Source organism: Rhododendron vialii, chromosome 12a, assembly GCF_030253575.1.
Source record: "Rhododendron vialii isolate Sample 1 chromosome 12a, ASM3025357v1".
Taxonomy (NCBI): Eukaryota; Viridiplantae; Streptophyta; class Magnoliopsida; order Ericales; family Ericaceae; genus Rhododendron; species Rhododendron vialii.
Window position 1 is genome coordinate 2,483,247 of NC_080568.1, and position 18,654 is coordinate 2,501,900.

At 39.0% G+C, this 18,654-nt stretch overlaps 2 protein-coding genes and 1 long non-coding RNA gene across 3 annotated transcripts; 2 read left to right on the top strand and 1 right to left on the bottom strand.

Moving 5' to 3' along the window:
* The first annotated feature begins 1,100 nt into the window (after nucleotides 1–1,100).
* LOC131310018 (inactive leucine-rich repeat receptor-like protein kinase CORYNE) lies at nucleotides 1,101–4,134 on the top strand. Its single transcript, XM_058336794.1, has 2 exons — nucleotides 1,101–2,932; nucleotides 3,592–4,134. The coding sequence occupies exons 1-2, from the start codon at nucleotides 2,070–2,072 to the stop codon at nucleotides 3,899–3,901; spliced, it is 1,173 nt and encodes a 390-aa protein (XP_058192777.1). The 5' UTR covers nucleotides 1,101–2,069; the 3' UTR covers nucleotides 3,902–4,134.
* A 4,286-nt stretch (nucleotides 4,135–8,420) lies between these two features.
* LOC131311407 (uncharacterized) lies at nucleotides 8,421–9,052 on the top strand. Its single transcript, XR_009195490.1, has 2 exons — nucleotides 8,421–8,864; nucleotides 8,901–9,052. It is a non-coding gene; the product is annotated as an uncharacterized LOC131311407 (long non-coding RNA).
* Nucleotides 8,760–14,631, bottom strand: LOC131311406 (aspartokinase 2, chloroplastic). The gene is made up of 13 exons (XM_058338858.1): nucleotides 14,074–14,631; nucleotides 12,941–13,023; nucleotides 12,574–12,614; nucleotides 12,224–12,378; nucleotides 11,371–11,520; nucleotides 11,168–11,263; nucleotides 10,961–11,077; nucleotides 10,115–10,234; nucleotides 9,929–10,021; nucleotides 9,722–9,838; nucleotides 9,375–9,491; nucleotides 9,170–9,232; nucleotides 8,760–9,076 (listed from the first exon to the last, which is right to left on the bottom strand). The coding sequence occupies exons 1-13, from the start codon at nucleotides 14,473–14,475 to the stop codon at nucleotides 8,921–8,923; spliced, it is 1,710 nt and encodes a 569-aa protein (XP_058194841.1). The 5' UTR covers nucleotides 14,476–14,631; the 3' UTR covers nucleotides 8,760–8,920.
* Between the last annotated feature and the right edge of the window lie 4,023 nt (nucleotides 14,632–18,654).

Here is an 18,654-nt window from a genome sequence, read left to right on the forward strand (position 1 = left end):
TAGATTCACACCAAGAATCAACAATCTTAAAAGCGATAAAGCGCTAGCCAAAGATAAAAGATAACAAATATCCAAAGAATCAGATGGATTTCAACCAAATATGAACATACCAATGAGCTTCCAAAAGCTATAGATCTAACCAACCATCATGAGTTGCCCTGTCAAAAAAATATCATGTAAGGTGAGAACACTATAGGCATGAATATCATTATCAACTCATTCTCTTGTGATGTACTCCTCCCGTCCCAGTTTGTTTGTTCAATTTCGACATACGTGCCTTTTAAAAAATTGTTTATATCTCACAATCTATAATGTTTTACATAATTTTAAAAATGTCATATTTTAGATATAATTGAGCTCTATCAAACAAGATTCATATTGCATATAAAAAACATTATAAATTGAAACATATAGATAATTTTGTAAGAGGTCCTAAATAGTGAAAATAGACAAATAAATTGGGACGGAGGAAGTAGTAACAAACCACTTTTATGGGCTTCACATTGGCTCTAAACGTATCTTTATGAACCCTAGATAATTTTGTAGTTACTAAAGAAATTGAAGTATTATCGTGGTCATATCTCAAGAGTACTAAATAATCACTCGATAAATCAGCTCTTTCCCATATTGAAGTGACATTGAGCCACTTTCATGGTTCATGTATTAGCATAGATCTGCTTAAATTTGTGTAATGTGTATGGGTCCTACCCTCGTATAAGTATGTGTATAAGTATTTAGGAATTTGTGCGTAGTGTTACAATTGTTGCATCCACTTTTATAAACAAGCACATTGTGCGATTGTTCAAAAAATTGGAATATCTATGGCCATATCCCAGCTGATTTGGTTATGCTGAGGTGCAGCCCCGCAACATAGTGCTGTAGGGCGAATGATTTCGTTGTTCATTTCGATACGAAAGGCTCACATTTAATATGAGATTCTACAAATCTGCATCATCTATTACTCAATTAAAACCTTAGCTGTTTGTTGTCGAAACGAACGGCCGCTCCACAACACAAACCCCGAATCCTATACCAACAGCACTGGATATCCATTCCATCAATCAGCTACTTCTGCTGGCGACGTGGCACCGGAGTACTCTAGCCTAAAGGCGGGAAATATTTGTCACTTGGGCATTGCTAGATAGAGAGAGAAAGTTAGGGTCAAGAGAGAGAGGGAGGGAGGAGGGGGACTGGAGGAGGAAGGATAAGTATCTCATTCTACCTAAAGAATTCGTATTCTGATTCTTTTTTCCTCCAAACGTTGCTCACACTTTCAAGAAAACAGTTGGGGTTGTTGCTCATATCTAAATCTTAGTGGGTATTTGTTAGCGTCGAGCTTTGACCGACTCAGTTCCTGGTTCTCCTGAGTCCTGACTCGAATCTGCAGCTGTTACGTTGTTTCTTGGAGTTCTATTTTGTTTTCTTTACCATTTTGGTGGGGGAAATAAAAGTACCTTTGTGTTGGTATTTTGATACTCTACAACCCCCATTCGTCATTTTTGGCTCTCTTTCTCTCTTCCTTTGAATTGGATTGTAGTTTTCAGCGTGTGCATTTTACAGATTCACCCCTCTGGCTTTAGCTTGATTCTCCTGAAATTAGAGGAATCTTTGGTGAAATGATTCTCTTTGTCTTTCTCTTGAAGATTTTGTGACAGAAAAAAACGATTCTTTTGTCCTCTGCTATAGCCTATATCCCTGGTTTTCACCCACTGAAGCTTCTCTGGTAGTTTCTTCCTGTTTTTTTTTTTTCCCCTAGGAAAAAAATTAGGAGTCTTAAGAAATTCTGTAAGCTTTTTCAAGCAAATGACATGACTAATTTGAGCTTTTTGTGCTATTTATTACTTCTTTGATACCTCATTCTGTAAATGCTGTGGGTTTTGGCAAGTGGGTTTTGAGCAAGTGGGTTTTCTTGGCATTGCAAGTGGGGTTTTCACTCTCTCATGTGGTGAGAATTTAGAGATTTCAGCTGGGTTTTAGGAAATTTTCAACTATCCTCCATGCCTGTGTGTTTTGTTTGATTTCTGAGCTTCTACTCCACATACTGAAGTTAAAAGGTTTCTGCTTTACATATGGAGAAGACCACCTATTTAGCTTTGGAACTCCTCTTGCTTGTGACTTTCTGCTTGTGCAACACAACAGTACAATGTCAAAAGAGGTCTATTAGCCGTATATCCGCCGACCCTCCCTCCCCTTCTGTTGCACCAGGCCACGGGAATAGGTTTGAAAGAATCATTCTAAGCATTTTTCTTGGACTCGCAACAGGATTGATCTTCTCCGTTCTTTTCGCTTGTATAGTTCGCTGCTTCATTCGGTACTTAGGCAGAACCCCTATTCTCAAAGGCCCAGTTATATTTTCCCCGAAAATCGCCCCCAAAACCCTCCAATCAGCTCTGGCGAACGAAAACCAGTTGCTAGGGTCGAGCCCAAACGGAAAATACTTCAAAACCGTTCTTGATAATGGGCTCACAGTTGCGGTCAAGAGGCTCGAGCCTTTTGAAAATGGGTCCCCGGAAACACACAGTAAGTCGGTTAAGAGGCGGATGCAAGAGGAGCTTGAAATGCTTGCCGGCTTAAGGCATAGGAATTTGATGAGTTTAAGGGCTTTTGTTCGCGAACCCGGTAGGTTTTGTTTGGTATATGACTATATGACCATGGGGAGTCTTGAAGACGCGATGAAGAGAGTCAGGGAAAATGAATTGCAGCTTAGCTGGGAACTAAGGCTTCGGATTGCGGTTGGGATAGTTAAGGGGCTGCAGTTCCTCCATTTTAGCTGTGCACCTAAGGTTTTGCATCACAACTTGAAGCCCAACAATGTGTTGTTGGATGCAGAGTTTGAACCTAGGTTGGCAGATTGTGGCTTGGCTAAGTTAATGCCTAACTTGGATAGGGAAGTATCGGCCTACAGTGCTCCGGAGTGTTTTCAGAACTGCAGGTACTGAAATAACAGCAAAATACAGTTTTCATGTTTTCTGTGCTATATAGTTCTGGAATGTGTTATGTGCTTACAAGGGTTTGGAACTTAGGATTCATCAGCTGTATTCGTATTGGTGTTGTTTTCGTTGTGTAAATGGTTTGGAAACAGAGTCCAAATAAGAACCAGTTTGGCGTCACACCCTCAGAAATAGCACTGAAAAATGCTCTCTTTCACATCTTCAGAAATAGAACTTGGAAGTTCTTGCTTTTCATCTTGAAACCATATTGGGTTATGCTGTAATTCTCTTTAGTTGCATTTTCAGACGGCCTTTCTCACTCTTTTAGTTGAACTCATCTGTTTAATGTGAAATCAATTTATTGGTTGAATTCTGAAGGTTCATTTCTGGTTAGAAAGCCGTTGATATTGATTATGAAGTTTTTGTTCGTCCGATTATCTTAGTTAGAGTTTTTGCCTTGATATGTGAGCCTCGCAGTGGGAACACAAGCATGTGCTTGAAATTCTGTACTGGTTGGCTACTAGACATGATGTAATTGCAAGCATTAGCTTTTGACTGCTTATTCCAGGCTTGACATGGTTTCTCATACAGATAGGATATACCTGTTTCCAAACTGAAACTGAACTTGATTTTCGACTGAAAGTGGATATATGTTCAATAGGTATACAGATAAGAGTGATGTCTTCAGCTTTGGGGTTATATTAGGTGTCTTGTTAACTGGAAGAGACCCAATGGGTACATTCTTTGGGGAAGCATCCAGTGGAGGGAGTTTGGGACAATGGCTTCGGCATCTGCAGCAAGCGGGGGACCCACGTGAAGCGTTAGATAGGAGTATTCTTGGTGAAGAAGTAGAAGAAGAAGAGATGCTAATGGCTGTGAGAATTGCAGTGGTATGCCAATCTGATTTCCCTGCCGATCGGCCTTCAAGCGATGAACTGGTTTCTATGCTCACCCAACTGCACAGCTTCTGAAGAACTGTAAGAAACTCTTTAATTTTGCACAGTAAGGATTTTTGTTTATGTGGTAGTGGTAACCTCATAGCCTTGGAGGTTTTGGTTGTTTGTACAGCTTCCATGTGCAGCAGTCCTATCAGCTGCTTGGGTTTGCAGTGGAAGCAACCAATTCTATCTGTGTACATTTTCCTGGATTTTGGTTTTAGTGAGAGGGTCTTGGTCTTCAATCAAAATCAAGTTTTGTCGGTGTAGTTTTCTGTTTGATGTTTTTTCTAGGCTAATATCTTTGGGCACATGCATGATGAATGCTGCATGTGTAAAAGTTGATGGTACTCAAAGAAATTGCTTTTGCGAAAAAAAGTAGTTTGGGAGTCGTACACAAGGTGGGTTTCATATCTTCTAGTGATGGTGGGGTTTGCTTTCCTTCTCTCTTTAGATAACTTTCTTCTCTCTTTAGATAACTTTGTTGGAATTACATGATGTTTTACCATCATATCAAACTGTTGTGAGCACGGTGGGTGGGTGTGCGTGACAAATCAACGTACGCGATCATCTTTTTTACTAAAGGTCTATATCTGTGTGCTAGAGGTTTGTGCATGATAACAGAGAACTTTCCAATCTCCATCGCAAACCAAATTTGAAGCGAAAAATTTTGAATGCTGGTGAAGCCTATATTGGAGATTGGTATTGTGAAAACAACAGGAAGTTGCTTTGAGTATGTTATCTTATTCGGATGGCTTTCCATACAACATGTTTGCCGATAAATCCAGTGGTTCTGTTCCTTTCCAAAAGTCAAGCATCTCATGTGTCGCATAGCATATACTTTATCGGACCGGTGTAGCTTGAAAGTGTCGTCGTATTCATCATCAAATCCTTAAGGTTGACTGATAAGACATCACTTCAAATTCGTCAAGGAATCTTTATTTTCCTTTTCTATTTCTTGAGTTACAATCTTACTTTATCCCGATTTATGTTCACACTTGGATACAGTATATAAATCCAGTTGCCTTGATCTTGAATAACCGATGTTAACCTCCACAAAATATTCTGTTCACAGTTTCTAAACGTTCCAGCAAGAAAATGCCCAAATTAAGACGCAAGTACTTGGAACCCGGGTCCAATTCCATGTAAGGTTCGGCAGTCCCCTTGATTTTTCCAGCGCTCTTGCATATAAATTTTTCCTTTTCTGGGATTACTGGGACATAGTAGGACCGTGTTAAAATTTCATAAACGGGTTAAATGGTGACTACTTGGGTTTTCCAGCCTTATCTCCATTAACGGAGAACGCCTAATGTGTTTAACCTAGATTGGGAGATGCTACCAAGCGGTGGTGCTTGGCAGTGGTGCTGAGCGGCCGATCCGGCCGTTCATCTCGACATGTACGGTTTGGATCTAATTTGAATGCATACAAAACTCAACCATCTATTGTTTGGATTAAAATATGAGCCGTCGAGTACCGAGATGAACTGCTGGATCAACCGCTTAGCAGCACTGCCAAGTACCCTCGTTTGGCCCCATTATTGAGCTAAAGTTTCTCAATATGATGCTACACAACCCTGAATAATCTAGGGCTGTAGTCTCTCTTCATGTGCATTGCCAGTTTACTGTGGGAAAGAAATTGAGGGGCATTAATAAAGTTTGTCCTTTGTAAAAGTATGTGACAAAAGTGGTTTGGTCATGCAGTGTACATGCTTTGCTTTGGGAGCATGAAAAGTGTCGGGTTAAAGGACATGTGGTGGGAGGGGTGGGGACTGACTGAAAGGTCATCAACTATGGGTCGTAAGTTGGAACTTAGCAACTTAGCTTACCCCCCTTCCAAAAGGGTGAGTACAAAAGGCATGTTGGGGTTGCTGGGTTTCAACTTTTTTACAATATACTGTAGTTTACAGCTGTGAATTTCTGAGATTTGCAAGCAATTAACTGCCAATTAGGACTTTCAGATTTCATGGCTTTTCATATGAATTGTGCCGAGTAGGTGAACAACAAATTTGGGCCTTGGTTTGCCTACAAATAAAGTGTGCTCGGACGTTGTCTTTTTTGATTAATTAACTCGGAGTGTTAGGATCAACTTATGCATCCTTGCTCGTCTTGTAATAAATTCAAGATTAATGAAATTTTCTTTTGCCGTTCAAAAGAAAAAGAAAAAACTTATGCATCTCAGCGAATCCTTGAAGACCTAAATCCATTGTCCATTAGTGGAGAGTCCGAGTAAAGTTGAGAAAGTCCTATATGGACATTGTTAGTCCTTACTTGTTGACGTCTAAGACAAGTGATTCATTTATTGTGAGAGAATGACCTGTCTCGTAATTATTCTGATTTTCACCAAGCCGGGCGACAAGGTATTGGGGCTTGTTATACATCCGTCGGCTTGTGACCCTGGGCCGGTGGTTCCCAATTCTTGTCTTTTCAACTTTTCTCGTCATATTGGATTGCTTGACTACAACGACTTTGCTACATATGAGATATTGCTCTATTCACTGGCTAATGACATGGACGGTGAGATGAAAGCAATTCTAATGAAAACTGTAATCGTACTAGCTTGGCTCGATCTCCTGTCAAAACTATGGGCCTAGTTGGGCCAGGCCCAAGATGAAAGAGATTGGTCTAATTCTAGTGATGTATCTGAATCGGATACTGATGGGTCTGAACCGGTTGCTGAAGAGTCGGTCTCCGACTTCGACGAGTTGGTGGAGGTAGTCTTGATCGTGCTAGTGGACGAACTCATACGAAATGATCGTGCTAGTGGACGAACTCATACGAAATGTGAGAGTATTTTCGCGGAGGACCAACAAATATGGAACACAGAGGGAGTATTTCTTTGTGCGGGAATGATTGTGAGGATTAACTTGTGATTGGTAGCAAGGAAGGAATCTTGGCGATGATTTGGTTGTTGACTAACAGGTTATTTTAAGAGTGAATGATACTACTAGTAGCTTTAGCAAGTGGCTTTGAAAGATTGTGTCTGTGGAGTTAGTTGTACTCCTTTATTACTTCCTCTATTTCAAAATGAGTAACTTTTTTTAAGAAAGCCCTTCGTTTCATAATGAGTAACATTTTTGAGAAAACGTATTATTTTTAATTGCTTATATCTTTCAATATGAATGTCAAAGAATATGCAATATGAATATTATTTGATAGTAGATTATAATGAGTTCTATTGACAAAGTTTTTAAAATCACATAAAACTTTATAAATTAAAAGATATAAGCATTTGAAAATAACACGGAGTCCAAAAAAGGTCACTTATTTTGGAATGGAGGGGTTAATTGAGTGTTAGTATGTTAGTTAACGGGAGGTTCAGAGGCTATCCAGAGCCTTGAACCCTAAACTTGCTTTCCGTGGGACTTGAACTCAGGTCATTATTGGAGAGAAAAATAAGACAACCAACTTGACTAACTTGATTTCTCTTAGTTGTACTTCTTTAAGTGGGCATTGTAGTTGGGATTTCTAGCTTGTGATTGGCAGCTAGGAATGAATCTTGGTTGTTATTCTGTTGGGCAAAACCAAATGGCCAAGGCCCTATATTAGGCATTCGAGTTTTTAAGAAAGGGTCATTGATTGTCGTATCATATTCTCTTTGCAAGAGGGTGTTCTACGAAAGTTTCTTAAAAAATAAGTAGCTTATTTGCAATTTTCAAATTAAAAAATGATAACTTTGTTTGATTTGGATTTCGAAGTAGATTTTTGAGATAATGAATGAAGAGAGATAGATAGAAATATGAAAGTAACAATTGAAGAGAAACTTATTGGTGACCATACGTAGAGGGAGGGGTTGGTTTTAGAGACCCAAAGCGAACATAGTCAATGTATCTACGAAAATAAAATTTCAATTTTCTTTGTAACGTTCAAAAGATTTCATTGAGATCTATTAAACAAGATCCATATTCAACAAAAAATTATTTCAGTAAGTCCATTATTTCCCCTTCCAAAAATCCAAAATAAGCCACTTATTTTTTAAGAGGCTTAGTGGAACTCGTATTATTCAGTAGTCTTAGGGCAACACCACGTGATGTCCCAACACACCTTATCCATCACACATTCTTATAGAGTCCGCACATTTAGTACTGGGTACGCCAAAAAGTGTAGTAGTAGATAAGAGCGTTGGAGTATCACATGACAGTGACTTAAGACCTCAATATAAATCTCAGAGCAGCCATTGGAGCTCTCGGCAATTCTTGTTCTCCATTTTCCTTATAGTTCTCAGATATCAACTCAATACTAAACATCTTACAAGGTGAACGACTTGAATTATCGAAATGAGACCAGTGGTGGATTCACCACCAAAAACTCCACCCTGAAATAGCTAAGGAGATAAACGTGAATAGGCAAATCCAATATCAAATTTTAACTTACGATAATGAGTTTTAAAACCAGGGACCGTCCAAAAGTGTTTTCAGTAGTTCGAATTAAAAACAAACTCTTCCAGGGAAGAGTTAACATTTCACTGTTAAGGATTTGTTTTCAATCTGAGCCATTGATTGCCGAAGTAAACGGTCCAGATGCCCCTACACTTGGTTGGCAGCGTCCCCAGATCCAGCTTCATAATCATCCATCCGAGTGTTTTAACACGCTCTTCTACCATTAGATATTGACACAGCTATCTATGAAGCACCCAACCAGAACTAGAAGTTGTCGAGTTTGGACAAGATTTACAAGGGGAGAAATATGGACGTCATATCATTTAGCACCCTGTATATTACTTCAGGCAATCCTGAATTTCCCTGACGTTTTTTCTCCGACTAAAGACACAAAAATACAATAACGGAACAAGTGCGTTTCAGTCACTGGGCGAGGTCTCGAGTAAACTTACTAATGGGTATCGGTTAAACATGACATCTATCGAACGAGACTACATATTTATGCAAATGCAATGTAGTTTCCAAGATTCAATACCATATGATTGCATTTGCAGTAACCTTCATCCGGAGCTAAATAGAATTTAAAGTTGCTATAGTCAACGCAATACAACCGTGTGATTTCTGTATGATTGCCAATGCAATACAACCGTGTGAAAAAGAACAAATAAAGTTGCTATGGTCATCTACTTTCTACCTTGAAAGCTGAAACCTTGCCATTACCGAATCCATCATCGAGATCTGTTTCCGATAGATCACCACTCTCAAAGAAGGAGAAGTGAAGGGCCTTAACACATCTTTCTGCCTCGTCATCATGTACAATCAATGAGATATTCACCTGTTTAGGAGCAAGAATTCAATACTTGTAAGATACCCATTGTATTGATCATATGGCACCAATGTGTATACTAACGATAAGCGGAAAAAGGACCTTGGATGCTCCCTGTGAAATCATCTGGACATTGACTCCGTTGGTCCGAAGAACATTAAATACCTGAAATCACACAAGTCTCAGTAAACAAGCAAAGGAAAAGAAACAAATGAAGAAAATTAAACATTGACATGTAAACTGGTGTTGGCTAAAATTTCCATTTTTTTATGTTTGCTTTTCAACACATACAAGTACATAGAGATACCTTCTCTAGAATCAATGAAGAACGCTGAACATTTCCTATAAGGGAGATAATTGATCTGTGCTGCAGAAGATTCACAACTGCAATTTTCTCTAGCTCTTCCACTACGCGGTCCAGTTCCTGTGCAAGTAAGCAATCTCAAAGAGAGACGATGTCTAGAAAACAAGCTTGAAAATGAACTGCAACTGATATATTTACACCAACTATGGATGGCATACACAACAAATAAGGTGGACCAACATTACTCAGGGCAGACTTTCCAGTGGAGGGTTATGGCGATGGATAGTGCTTATCGAGAGAGAGAGACCAACTAAACTAAGAGTTCAAAACCCAGAATATCATATGCTTGCCTGCTGAATCAGTTCTCTGCTCCAAAATTTTGATGGATCTAGTGTCAAAGATATACTGACTTCACTTGTAGCAACTACATCCACAGAAATGCCCAGATCTTCAAAGGTTGAAAACACCTGCACAGTAAACCCACCCATAAAATTAGTAAACAAAACAGAAAGCGGCTGATAAAATGTAAGTAAGATGCTAAGGAATTGATATCTCACCTTTGCAAGGAAGCCAAATTGACCAAGCATGCGAGTACTGACAATATCCAACATGGTCACATTCTGCTTCAAAACTATGCTTGTCAGCACTGCCTGCCATTAAGTAGAGACTTTCAAATCGTGGTGGGAAGTTTGAAAGTTTAGTACTCTTAACCTTGAAATCATAATTATCCTGCTGCTACAAACCTTGCTCATATCTCTACTTTTAGTGATGAGGGTACCGGGAGCTTTTGGGTTGTAAGAATTCTTGACCCTGACAGGGATCTCACCCTCTCTAGCTGGTCTCATGGATTGCGGATGCAGTACCTGCAGAGAAGAACTGTGTCAAAAACTAACCCTTTCAGCATTTCACATTTCCCCGGATATGAACGAACAGTAGCTAAAGCTGTAGCAATAACTAGCCTATCATTTGAGTGGGATAACTATAATAAGTGGAGATGAAATGACTCTTACGGATGAATGCTAACCCTCTTCACAAGTTCGAGATTAATTGTAGATTGAAGTACAAAAAGTAGTCAGCTTCCAGCACTAAAAGGATGGGCACATGAATTTTGTGGTGGTGGTATCAACCCAGTTACAAGGGTGAAGTAAAATAACATAATATAAGAACCTCTATTAAGTTTATATAAGCCTTAAGGTATATGTAAATATCATGTGGAATACCCTGATGTATGTCATTGGAACTCACACCCTTTCTTGTTATCACCAAAAATCTCTCAGCCTGACAGTCCGAGACCTTGTTTAAAGCTTTTCACTGACTCCCTTTCTTTAGTCTGTATATAGGAGAAACTCAAATAAGGAAAAAGAACCCTTCAAATGGGGCTCAGAAACAAGAGATTCTGTGTCCTCCCCTTCTACCCACCTCCCGACTTTCTCCGGGTAGTTGTGTGCGTGTACATCTAGTACTGCATGTGAGCATTACTAGGTGCCCTTGCGCCTCCAAGACAAGAACAGGGTACTACTGGAAACACAATCACCGAAGGAATGATCAATTTTGTAAAGGTAAACATATGCTATCGATGAAAATACAACCTGAGCACCAAAGTATGCAAGCTCAGCTGCCTCTTCAAACGTCAAGTATGGTACAGGTTCCGCAAGCGGGTGAATGCTAGGATCACAAGTCAATACACCATCAACATCCTTCCACACCTTTTAGCATTAAGAAAATAGCTTTAAAACATGTTTAATTGATAGACTCCGTAAAACACTCATCTCGCATGCTTTGGGGTGTACTCTGACCTGAATCTCTCGCAAGCCTAGGGCTTTACCAATGGTTGTTGCTGTCAAATCACTTCCACCCCTACCCAAGGTTGTTACTGCACAAGATTTCCATCCCTACAATTACCAAAACATACATAGTGATTACAATGCTGCTTTTAAGTTGACTTGCAACTACAAAAATTTCTTCCTGCATCTACAACACAGCAAGTCAGTAAAAAGACCTTTCCAAGGAATCCAGTGACAACAGGAATTGCAGGATCACTGATCCAGTCACCGTGTAACCTCTTTGCAACAGCAGGGTAAGTTGCTTCCAAGATGTCCGCACTTGTGAAGTCATCCGTTGTTATAAAACCAATGTCAAATGCATCATACTGCAGAGCTTTATGTAATTAAAATGGTAATACATACCACAAGAAGGAAAGTAAGAACAGGATTGAAGCCAAGCCAGAAAACATAGGACGAGCAAAAGTTCAAGATTGAAGAAGTAAAATGCTGCGCTGAACGACTCACTAATGCAGGGATCTAAAATTGTTTCTGATGACTATTGCAGACATTTTAAGCTTGGTCTCAAGCAGAAATGGAGCAGAATGTCAGATGTCATACAGACATAAATGTCTTCCTAAACTTGAAATTCCTGGACGATGAAAAAAAACTTGAACAAATTTTCTGAAACCTTCAGATATTGAAAGAGAATAACGGACAGTAACTCCATCAGCTATTATCAAGCCAACCACGGAAGCATACATCATATTTCAAGTTGCAGGAACAGGGAATCTTGTGTTTAGACTTTAGAGCTACACAGTTCCACTCAATCCACCTCTGTACACCCATACAACTGCTAACATGGAGACCAAAGTTCTTACCAACCGACTTAACCTGAGCTCTAGAACAGTACACTATTTTCCATATAGACTCGTTGATGTATAGCACAAATTGATATGTATTTGGTTGTGTGTCAGTCATTTTTTAAACAAGCGCTTCTAGTACAATGAAAGAACTCAAAGATTGAAAGACGGTAACAACTTCTTTGTTTGTCAAGTCCCAAACATGCCAGAATAGTTCCAAGAGACTTACTTGCCGTGCTTTAGCACCAATCTTATTCAAATATGCAGCAAAAATTCTGGTGGACATGCATTCCCCAAATGAAACCAAATAATCTCTCGTCCTGAGAGTTAACTCCTTTATCCTAGCGATTCCCTTCAAAAGCTGCTCCAGTTCTTCCAAGTGTGCTGCAAAAATGGTCGGCCACGGAGTGGGAAAAATATAGCATCATACAATCGTATTGGAATGGTGATCAGAATTGCAAACATACATATGGAAGGAGCATAATTGATCAAAGCAAGTAGAGGAGACATTTTAAAATATGCTTCTACTGTTCTACAAGTGCATCTGAACTCGAAGTATAAATGGTTTTAACAACTCACCAGAAACAACCGAAGTATCGACTCCAAGCGCTTGTACAGTCCTATGTGAACAAAACCTCACATTGATGTTGCTGAGAATCGTCATAAATGAATTTATGACTCCTCGCAGGCCCCTTTGGATGTGAGAAAGAGAGAGAAACCGAGGGATTGTGGTTTCTCATCATTTTGGTGAGATTTGGTGAGAAACGAAAATAAACTACTAAAAATCCATCTTTTTCATTCATTTCTCATGATTTCTTACCATTTCTCACCTTTCCAGTTATCCAAACAAGTGATAAAGATCCTACTTACTTTTCCTTTCTCACCCTTTTTTTCTCAATCCAAAGGGCCTGTTAAGATGTACAAGGTGAAATCTGAAAATGATCACCTTAGATGCAGTTCCTTGATGGAGGTCAACTCATCGATTTTAGACATGTTTAAATCACCACAACTCAAAACCTTTTCTCCAGCCTGTATATCAAGCATCCGATTCAGCATTTGAACTAAATTAAGCGACACAGAAGCAACCAAAATACAAAGGAAAAGCCTATGGTACGCCCCTCAAAAAAAAATTGTTTACCATAAACAAAAAAAATGTGACTGATACCAAAAATATGCATAGCTAACCAAAAAAATGTGTAACTATTTTGAGGTTTACCAATTACCATACATCCCTATTCATAACTTAACCTAACCAAACACAATCAACGCCATAAAAATGCGTAACTAATGAGCCAAAAAATACGCGTAACATACACAAAAAATATGTGTGCCATCATCCAAAAATATGAGTGTCATGTACTTGAGTACTTCCAACGTACACCCCTGCATAACTAACCAAAAAAAATGCATAACATTTCTATGGTACACTGAACACCCCTGCGTGACTAACCAAAAAATTGCGTAGCATAAGGCAAATATGACACTTTCGTGCACCTCGACTAATCCTGGTGATCAATCCCACCGCTCCGCTTGTGGTGGTCCCTATTAAAGTTGGCTGTATAGATTGGCCCCAAAAGAACTTATAGCACATGAGAGGTTTCGAACCTGAGATCTTAGGGCTCCTTTCAGTTGTTGGGAATGTTGAGGGTGAAATAGATTTCCAAGAAAAGTGAAGTAAAGGAAACTAAAATTGATTTCCCCGTGTGTTCGCTTGACAAGAAATCTTACAAAATAACTAAATTTCGTTCGTTTTAGCAAGACTTATTTTGTAGGAAAGTATTTCCCGGTGGAAAATTTGATGTTTGAGGTCCTACAACTTTCAGGGTAATTGAACACACGGGAACAAGAAAGTTGATTTTTCCATAATTTCCCATCCTTTCCGTGCAACTAAATGGGACCTTGGACAAAATAAGAAAAAGCCCCAAGTAAACATGGGAATTACAGTTCTACTTGAACTCCTGAGTCTCAGTCTTTGAGCATGACATCATTATAAACATAAAGACCACTGCTTTCTCCAAATCCAAGTACATACATATCCAATAAACTGTTAGTAAAAACTAGAGCATGGAATGTCCGTACAAGTAGAAGATGATTAGTAGTCTTCCCCATAGCAGAAAGCACAATGACAGGATTCTCCTCAGGAAAACCGAGAATCAGATCAGCAACCTCCCTCATCCTCTCCGCCGACCCCACCGACGATCCACCAAACTTCATCACACACGTCAATTCTTCCTCCACTTTTCTCACCTCCCTCCCTCTCCCTTCGACCACATCCTTGAAAACCGCTTTCTTGCAACAAACCTTCGGTACTGCTCCACTCCTCCTGTACAATCGGGGAGGCGCCGCCGCCGATCCCGAGAATTTGAGCCGATTGGATGCGACTGAGAGAGACGGCGCGTGGCGTGAGGAATTCGAAATTTGAAGCGGATCGTTGGGCGGAGTCGAAGTTGTTAAGCCGGGGAATTGGAGGGAAGCTGGCATTTTATTTTATTTTTTTTTGGCGCTGGAAATGGAAGCGAACTCCTTTGATTACAGAAAAGGTGGCATAGAAGAAGTTGAATTGGGGATTGGCCTGATTCTACGGGTTACGTTTAGAAATCTGTCAAACCGGAAAGGGAGATACTACATATACTGTATATATTTTTTTCTTTTGGCCACGGCCATATACATAAGCCGGAGTTAGCAAGGGCGTTAAAATTAGCACGGAAAATCAGAAGCTTTTCATAGCCCTGGTCCGCTAAAGGATCTGTCATTTGTGGGACTCGAACCCAAGACCTTTTACAAAGGGGAGGCAATGACTGACCAACTGCACTAAGCAGTAGTTGTCACACTACATAGTTACATTACATATTACATTATATTTTATGTGGAGTCTATTTCGAGTCTCACAAAAATTCAAAAAAATATCCATAAATTTAAAATATTGTTTTATGGGATCCTGTAAAAAATCAGCTCCAATAGATATTGGTTAGTATTACTTCTTGATTCGTAGGAATGTGAATTGTTCATCTGAGCAGTTTCTTCACTACAAATCTAGAAATAATACTTACCGATATCCGTTAGAGCTGATTTTTTACAGGATTCCATAAAACAATATTTTAAAATTTATCAGTATTTTTGGGATTTTTCTGAGATCCGAAATAGGCTCCACATAAGATGTAGTGTAAGGGGTTGTTTGATATCACATATTCAGCACTTAAAATTGAAACAATTAAGTAATAAGTGATTAAGTAGGTTTGATAACCACATTTTACATTTCTTAATAGATTAAGTGCCACTTAAAATATATTGTAAAAAGTTGATAAAAATTAAGTAGCTTTGAGCTACTTAATTCTGGCTGAATTCTTATATGCTTGCATTCATTCACCACTACCGTCGTCACTCAACCACCATTACACCACCACCACCACCACTCTACCACCACCACCACCACCACCACCATCACTACTCCACTACCACGCTACCACCACCATCACTTCCCCACCACCACCACTTCCTCACCACCACCACCATAACCATTACCACCCACCACTAGTCCACTCCACCACCACCGCCACCATTACTTCGCCACCACTACTACTACCACACCACCCCTACCACGCCGCCGCCGCCGCCACCACCACCACAATGCCACCACTGCACCACCATCATTCCACCATCACTATCACAGCATCATCTCTCCACCGCCACCATCCCACCACCACCCTCACCACTACCATTCCATCACCACCACCACCACAATCACCAAAATTAAAAGGAATTAGAACTAAAATTAATTCATGAATTTTAATTTAGTGCTTAATATGTTTATCAAACAGTTCTTCAGCTTAAAAAATTTAGCATTCAGCTTTCAATACTTAACTTTTCAGCTTTCAGTTTCAGTTTTCAGTTTTATCAAACAGCCCCTAACTATGTAGTATAAAAAGGTAAGAAAACATATTTACCATATCCGGTAGACCTGATTTTTTTATTGGGTTCATAAGAAATTATTTTAGAATTTATAACTATTTTTTTATATTTTGTGGAATTCAGAGCAGATTCCATGAGTATGAGGTGGACATGTGTGGTAAGCCTAGACTTTTTATCAATAAAATACATTAAATATATCTATCAAAAGCTAAATTTTCACTATACGGTCTGATAGTGATAGTGTCACGTTAAATTGTTCATAATCCATTTTATAAGTCAAAATTTAAATTTTGATATAACGTTCGCTATATGATCAAACTTATTTTTTGTATGAATATACTATTTTGCGGGCCTTTCAAGATGAACGATTTGGATAACTAATAAATGCACGGTGGAACTCATAATGGTGGTGGTGGAAAATCCATCATTTTCCACGGCCAGTGGAAGTAATTTAATTTAATTTAATCTCAATCAAAAAAACAATAGTTGAACCCAAGCGAGAGAGATCGCAAATTAAACCGAATCAACTCTAGAGCTAATTGGGGCTAGTTCAATTGTCAAAACTCTTGCATCTCATTAGGAGGTCAGGAATTCAAGTCTTCTCACCTGCATATGATTGTTCTTCCTCTTGTACTCCCTCCGTTCTATAATATTTGTCCGGTCCGCGAAACAAGAACTACAAAATAATGCATTTCTTTCGAGAAAAAATTTAAATTTTTTTCATAAGTTAAAAGAACTGGTTGAGATCTAGTAAATTGTTGAATTTTTTTTCAACTTTTCTTACAAAAATAGTATTATTTTTACGTCTCCGTTTTGCGGACCGGACAAATATTATGGGACGGAGGGAGTATTTGTTAGGATTATTTCTTTCATTAATGAAACTTGTAGTTGAGTTGGGCTTAGTGATTGTGGTCCCTTTGATAAGTTTATTTATCGTGCTGGTTGAGTTGTTAGCTTCGGTTTATCTCGTGGACTCGCATACAATTGATATAGTGTTTCGCAGTTTGTATTTTGTATTTCATACATGATGTAATTATCTTCTTCATCGATTTAAAAAATAAATAAAATCTCTGACTAGATTTGATTCGAGGGGATTGGAAGAGATATTAGGCTCCGTTCCGGAAACTTTCTTAAAAAGTAAATACTTATTTTGCCACTTCTTATTCAAAAATAAGAAGGGTCATTTCACAAAATTCAAATAAAAAGTTTTTTTCAAATTTTCAAACTCAAAAATAATGTGAATGAAAAAAAAAATTCATTTTTTTGCACTATATTAAAGATCTCAATGAGATCTATCAAACAAGATACATAGTGATAGGAAAATTATTTGCGTAAACACATGATTTTTGAGTTTGAAGTTGTCTTATACAAAAAATAAGACTGTTGCTATGATAATGGGGCGCCGGTGGAGGGAAATCGTACCGACGGCCACGCCAGGCCGTCTCCGGCCACCGGACGGCCAATCCGAACCGTCCAAAAATTCTATAAAAAAAAATCGAGGGGCCTATCGCGAGAATCAACAGCATCCGAGGTGTGTAGGGTACTTGATCCGAGCACCTATTTTATATGTATATATGATGAGGCTCGGATCAGCCGTCCGGTGGTCGGAGACGGCCCGGCGCGGCCGTCGGTACGATTTCCCTCCACTGCGCCTATTGGTACCTATATAAATTCTTCAAAAATAAGCACCTCCTTCTTATCTTTGTGGAATAAGCCTTTTTATTGAACAAAAAATAAGAATTCTTATTCCATTTCTGGAACGGAGCCTTAGTAAAGTGGGAGAGGAACAGGGGGAGTTTCGTTTTCAACGGACGGCAGAATCCGTCGAGGGCATTAAGGTCCTTTAACCAATTGGGCTAGCCCGTTAGTTAGCCCATGCATCTTCAGAGTTCAACTCTAGACATTTGGACTATTGTACGTCAGTTTGGGCTAAGTTCCCCTAAAATTTTTGGGGTTTTTTTTCTTGTTTTGTTCTTATTTTAAAAACAAATCATGTTTGGTAGTTTTGTGTGCAATTTTTGTGGATTATTGATTTGTCTCGAAGAGAGTTGGCTGTTGGGATATTTTCTTGGATATTTCAGAAAATATTTGGGCAAAAGTCATAATTTTTTACTTTTCCGATTTATCGAATCTATAATCTACAAAAGTTAGGCGTAAAACTAACAAAATGCGAATAAAATTTGAATAAGGATAAAACAAAAAAAAGCCCCAAAAACCTTAGCGGAACTTGTACTTCTAAGCAAAGTAGAGTACTTCTGAGTTGGAAACTCGGGATCCCATTTCAACTAATGATCAACTGCTAAGGGTAACGTTTTTTTGAAAGCAAGTTCTTCTGTTTAAATAATCAGGAGAATCAAGAACGAAGAAAACAGCATGATGAAAGTTGTAAGCTGTATCCAAAGAGAGTTACGGGCTATCGTTGGTCTGCATTGTAGAATTAGTCAGGGCTCAGGGACCTGAGAGTCGGGTGGATGTTCGATATGAATTAACTTGAAATTTAGGTAGGTGGGCAAGTTTTCACAAGTTCAAAGAAATGATTACTACTACCACCACTACTTTTTTCATGGAGAGAGAGACCATGAAATGCTTGAATTACATATTTTACCAGTTGTAATGTGTAACATATTCATTAGAACCACTTGCTTTTGGATGCCCTAGGACTCGATTTGCTTGATCAGGTGATAATGAGTTCATATGATGGTGATTTCACCAGGCTAACAATGAGAGAATAGATATAATTACACCTCCAAA

What these genes read in the sequence shown, in the direction of transcription:
- LOC131310018 (XM_058336794.1), top strand. Translation starts at nt 2,070, where the DNA reads ATGGAGAAGACCACCTATTTAGCTTTGGAACTCCTCTTGCTTGTGACT. An exon ending in GAGTGTTTTCAGAACTGCAG is followed by an intron (nt 2,933 to 3,591) that starts GTACTGAAATAA and finishes TATGTTCAATAG; the next exon opens with GTATACAGATAAGAGTGATG.
- LOC131311406 (XM_058338858.1), bottom strand. Translation starts at nt 14,475, where the DNA reads ATGCCAGCTTCCCTCCAATTCCCCGGCTTAACAACTTCGACTCCGCCC. An exon ending in CTACTAATCATCTTCTACTT is followed by an intron (nt 13,024 to 14,073) that starts GTACGGACATTC and finishes CTTGATATACAG; the next exon opens with GCTGGAGAAAAGGTTTTGAG. An exon ending in CGATACTTCGGTTGTTTCTG is followed by an intron (nt 12,379 to 12,573) that starts GTGAGTTGTTAA and finishes CCATTTTTGCAG; the next exon opens with CACACTTGGAAGAACTGGAG.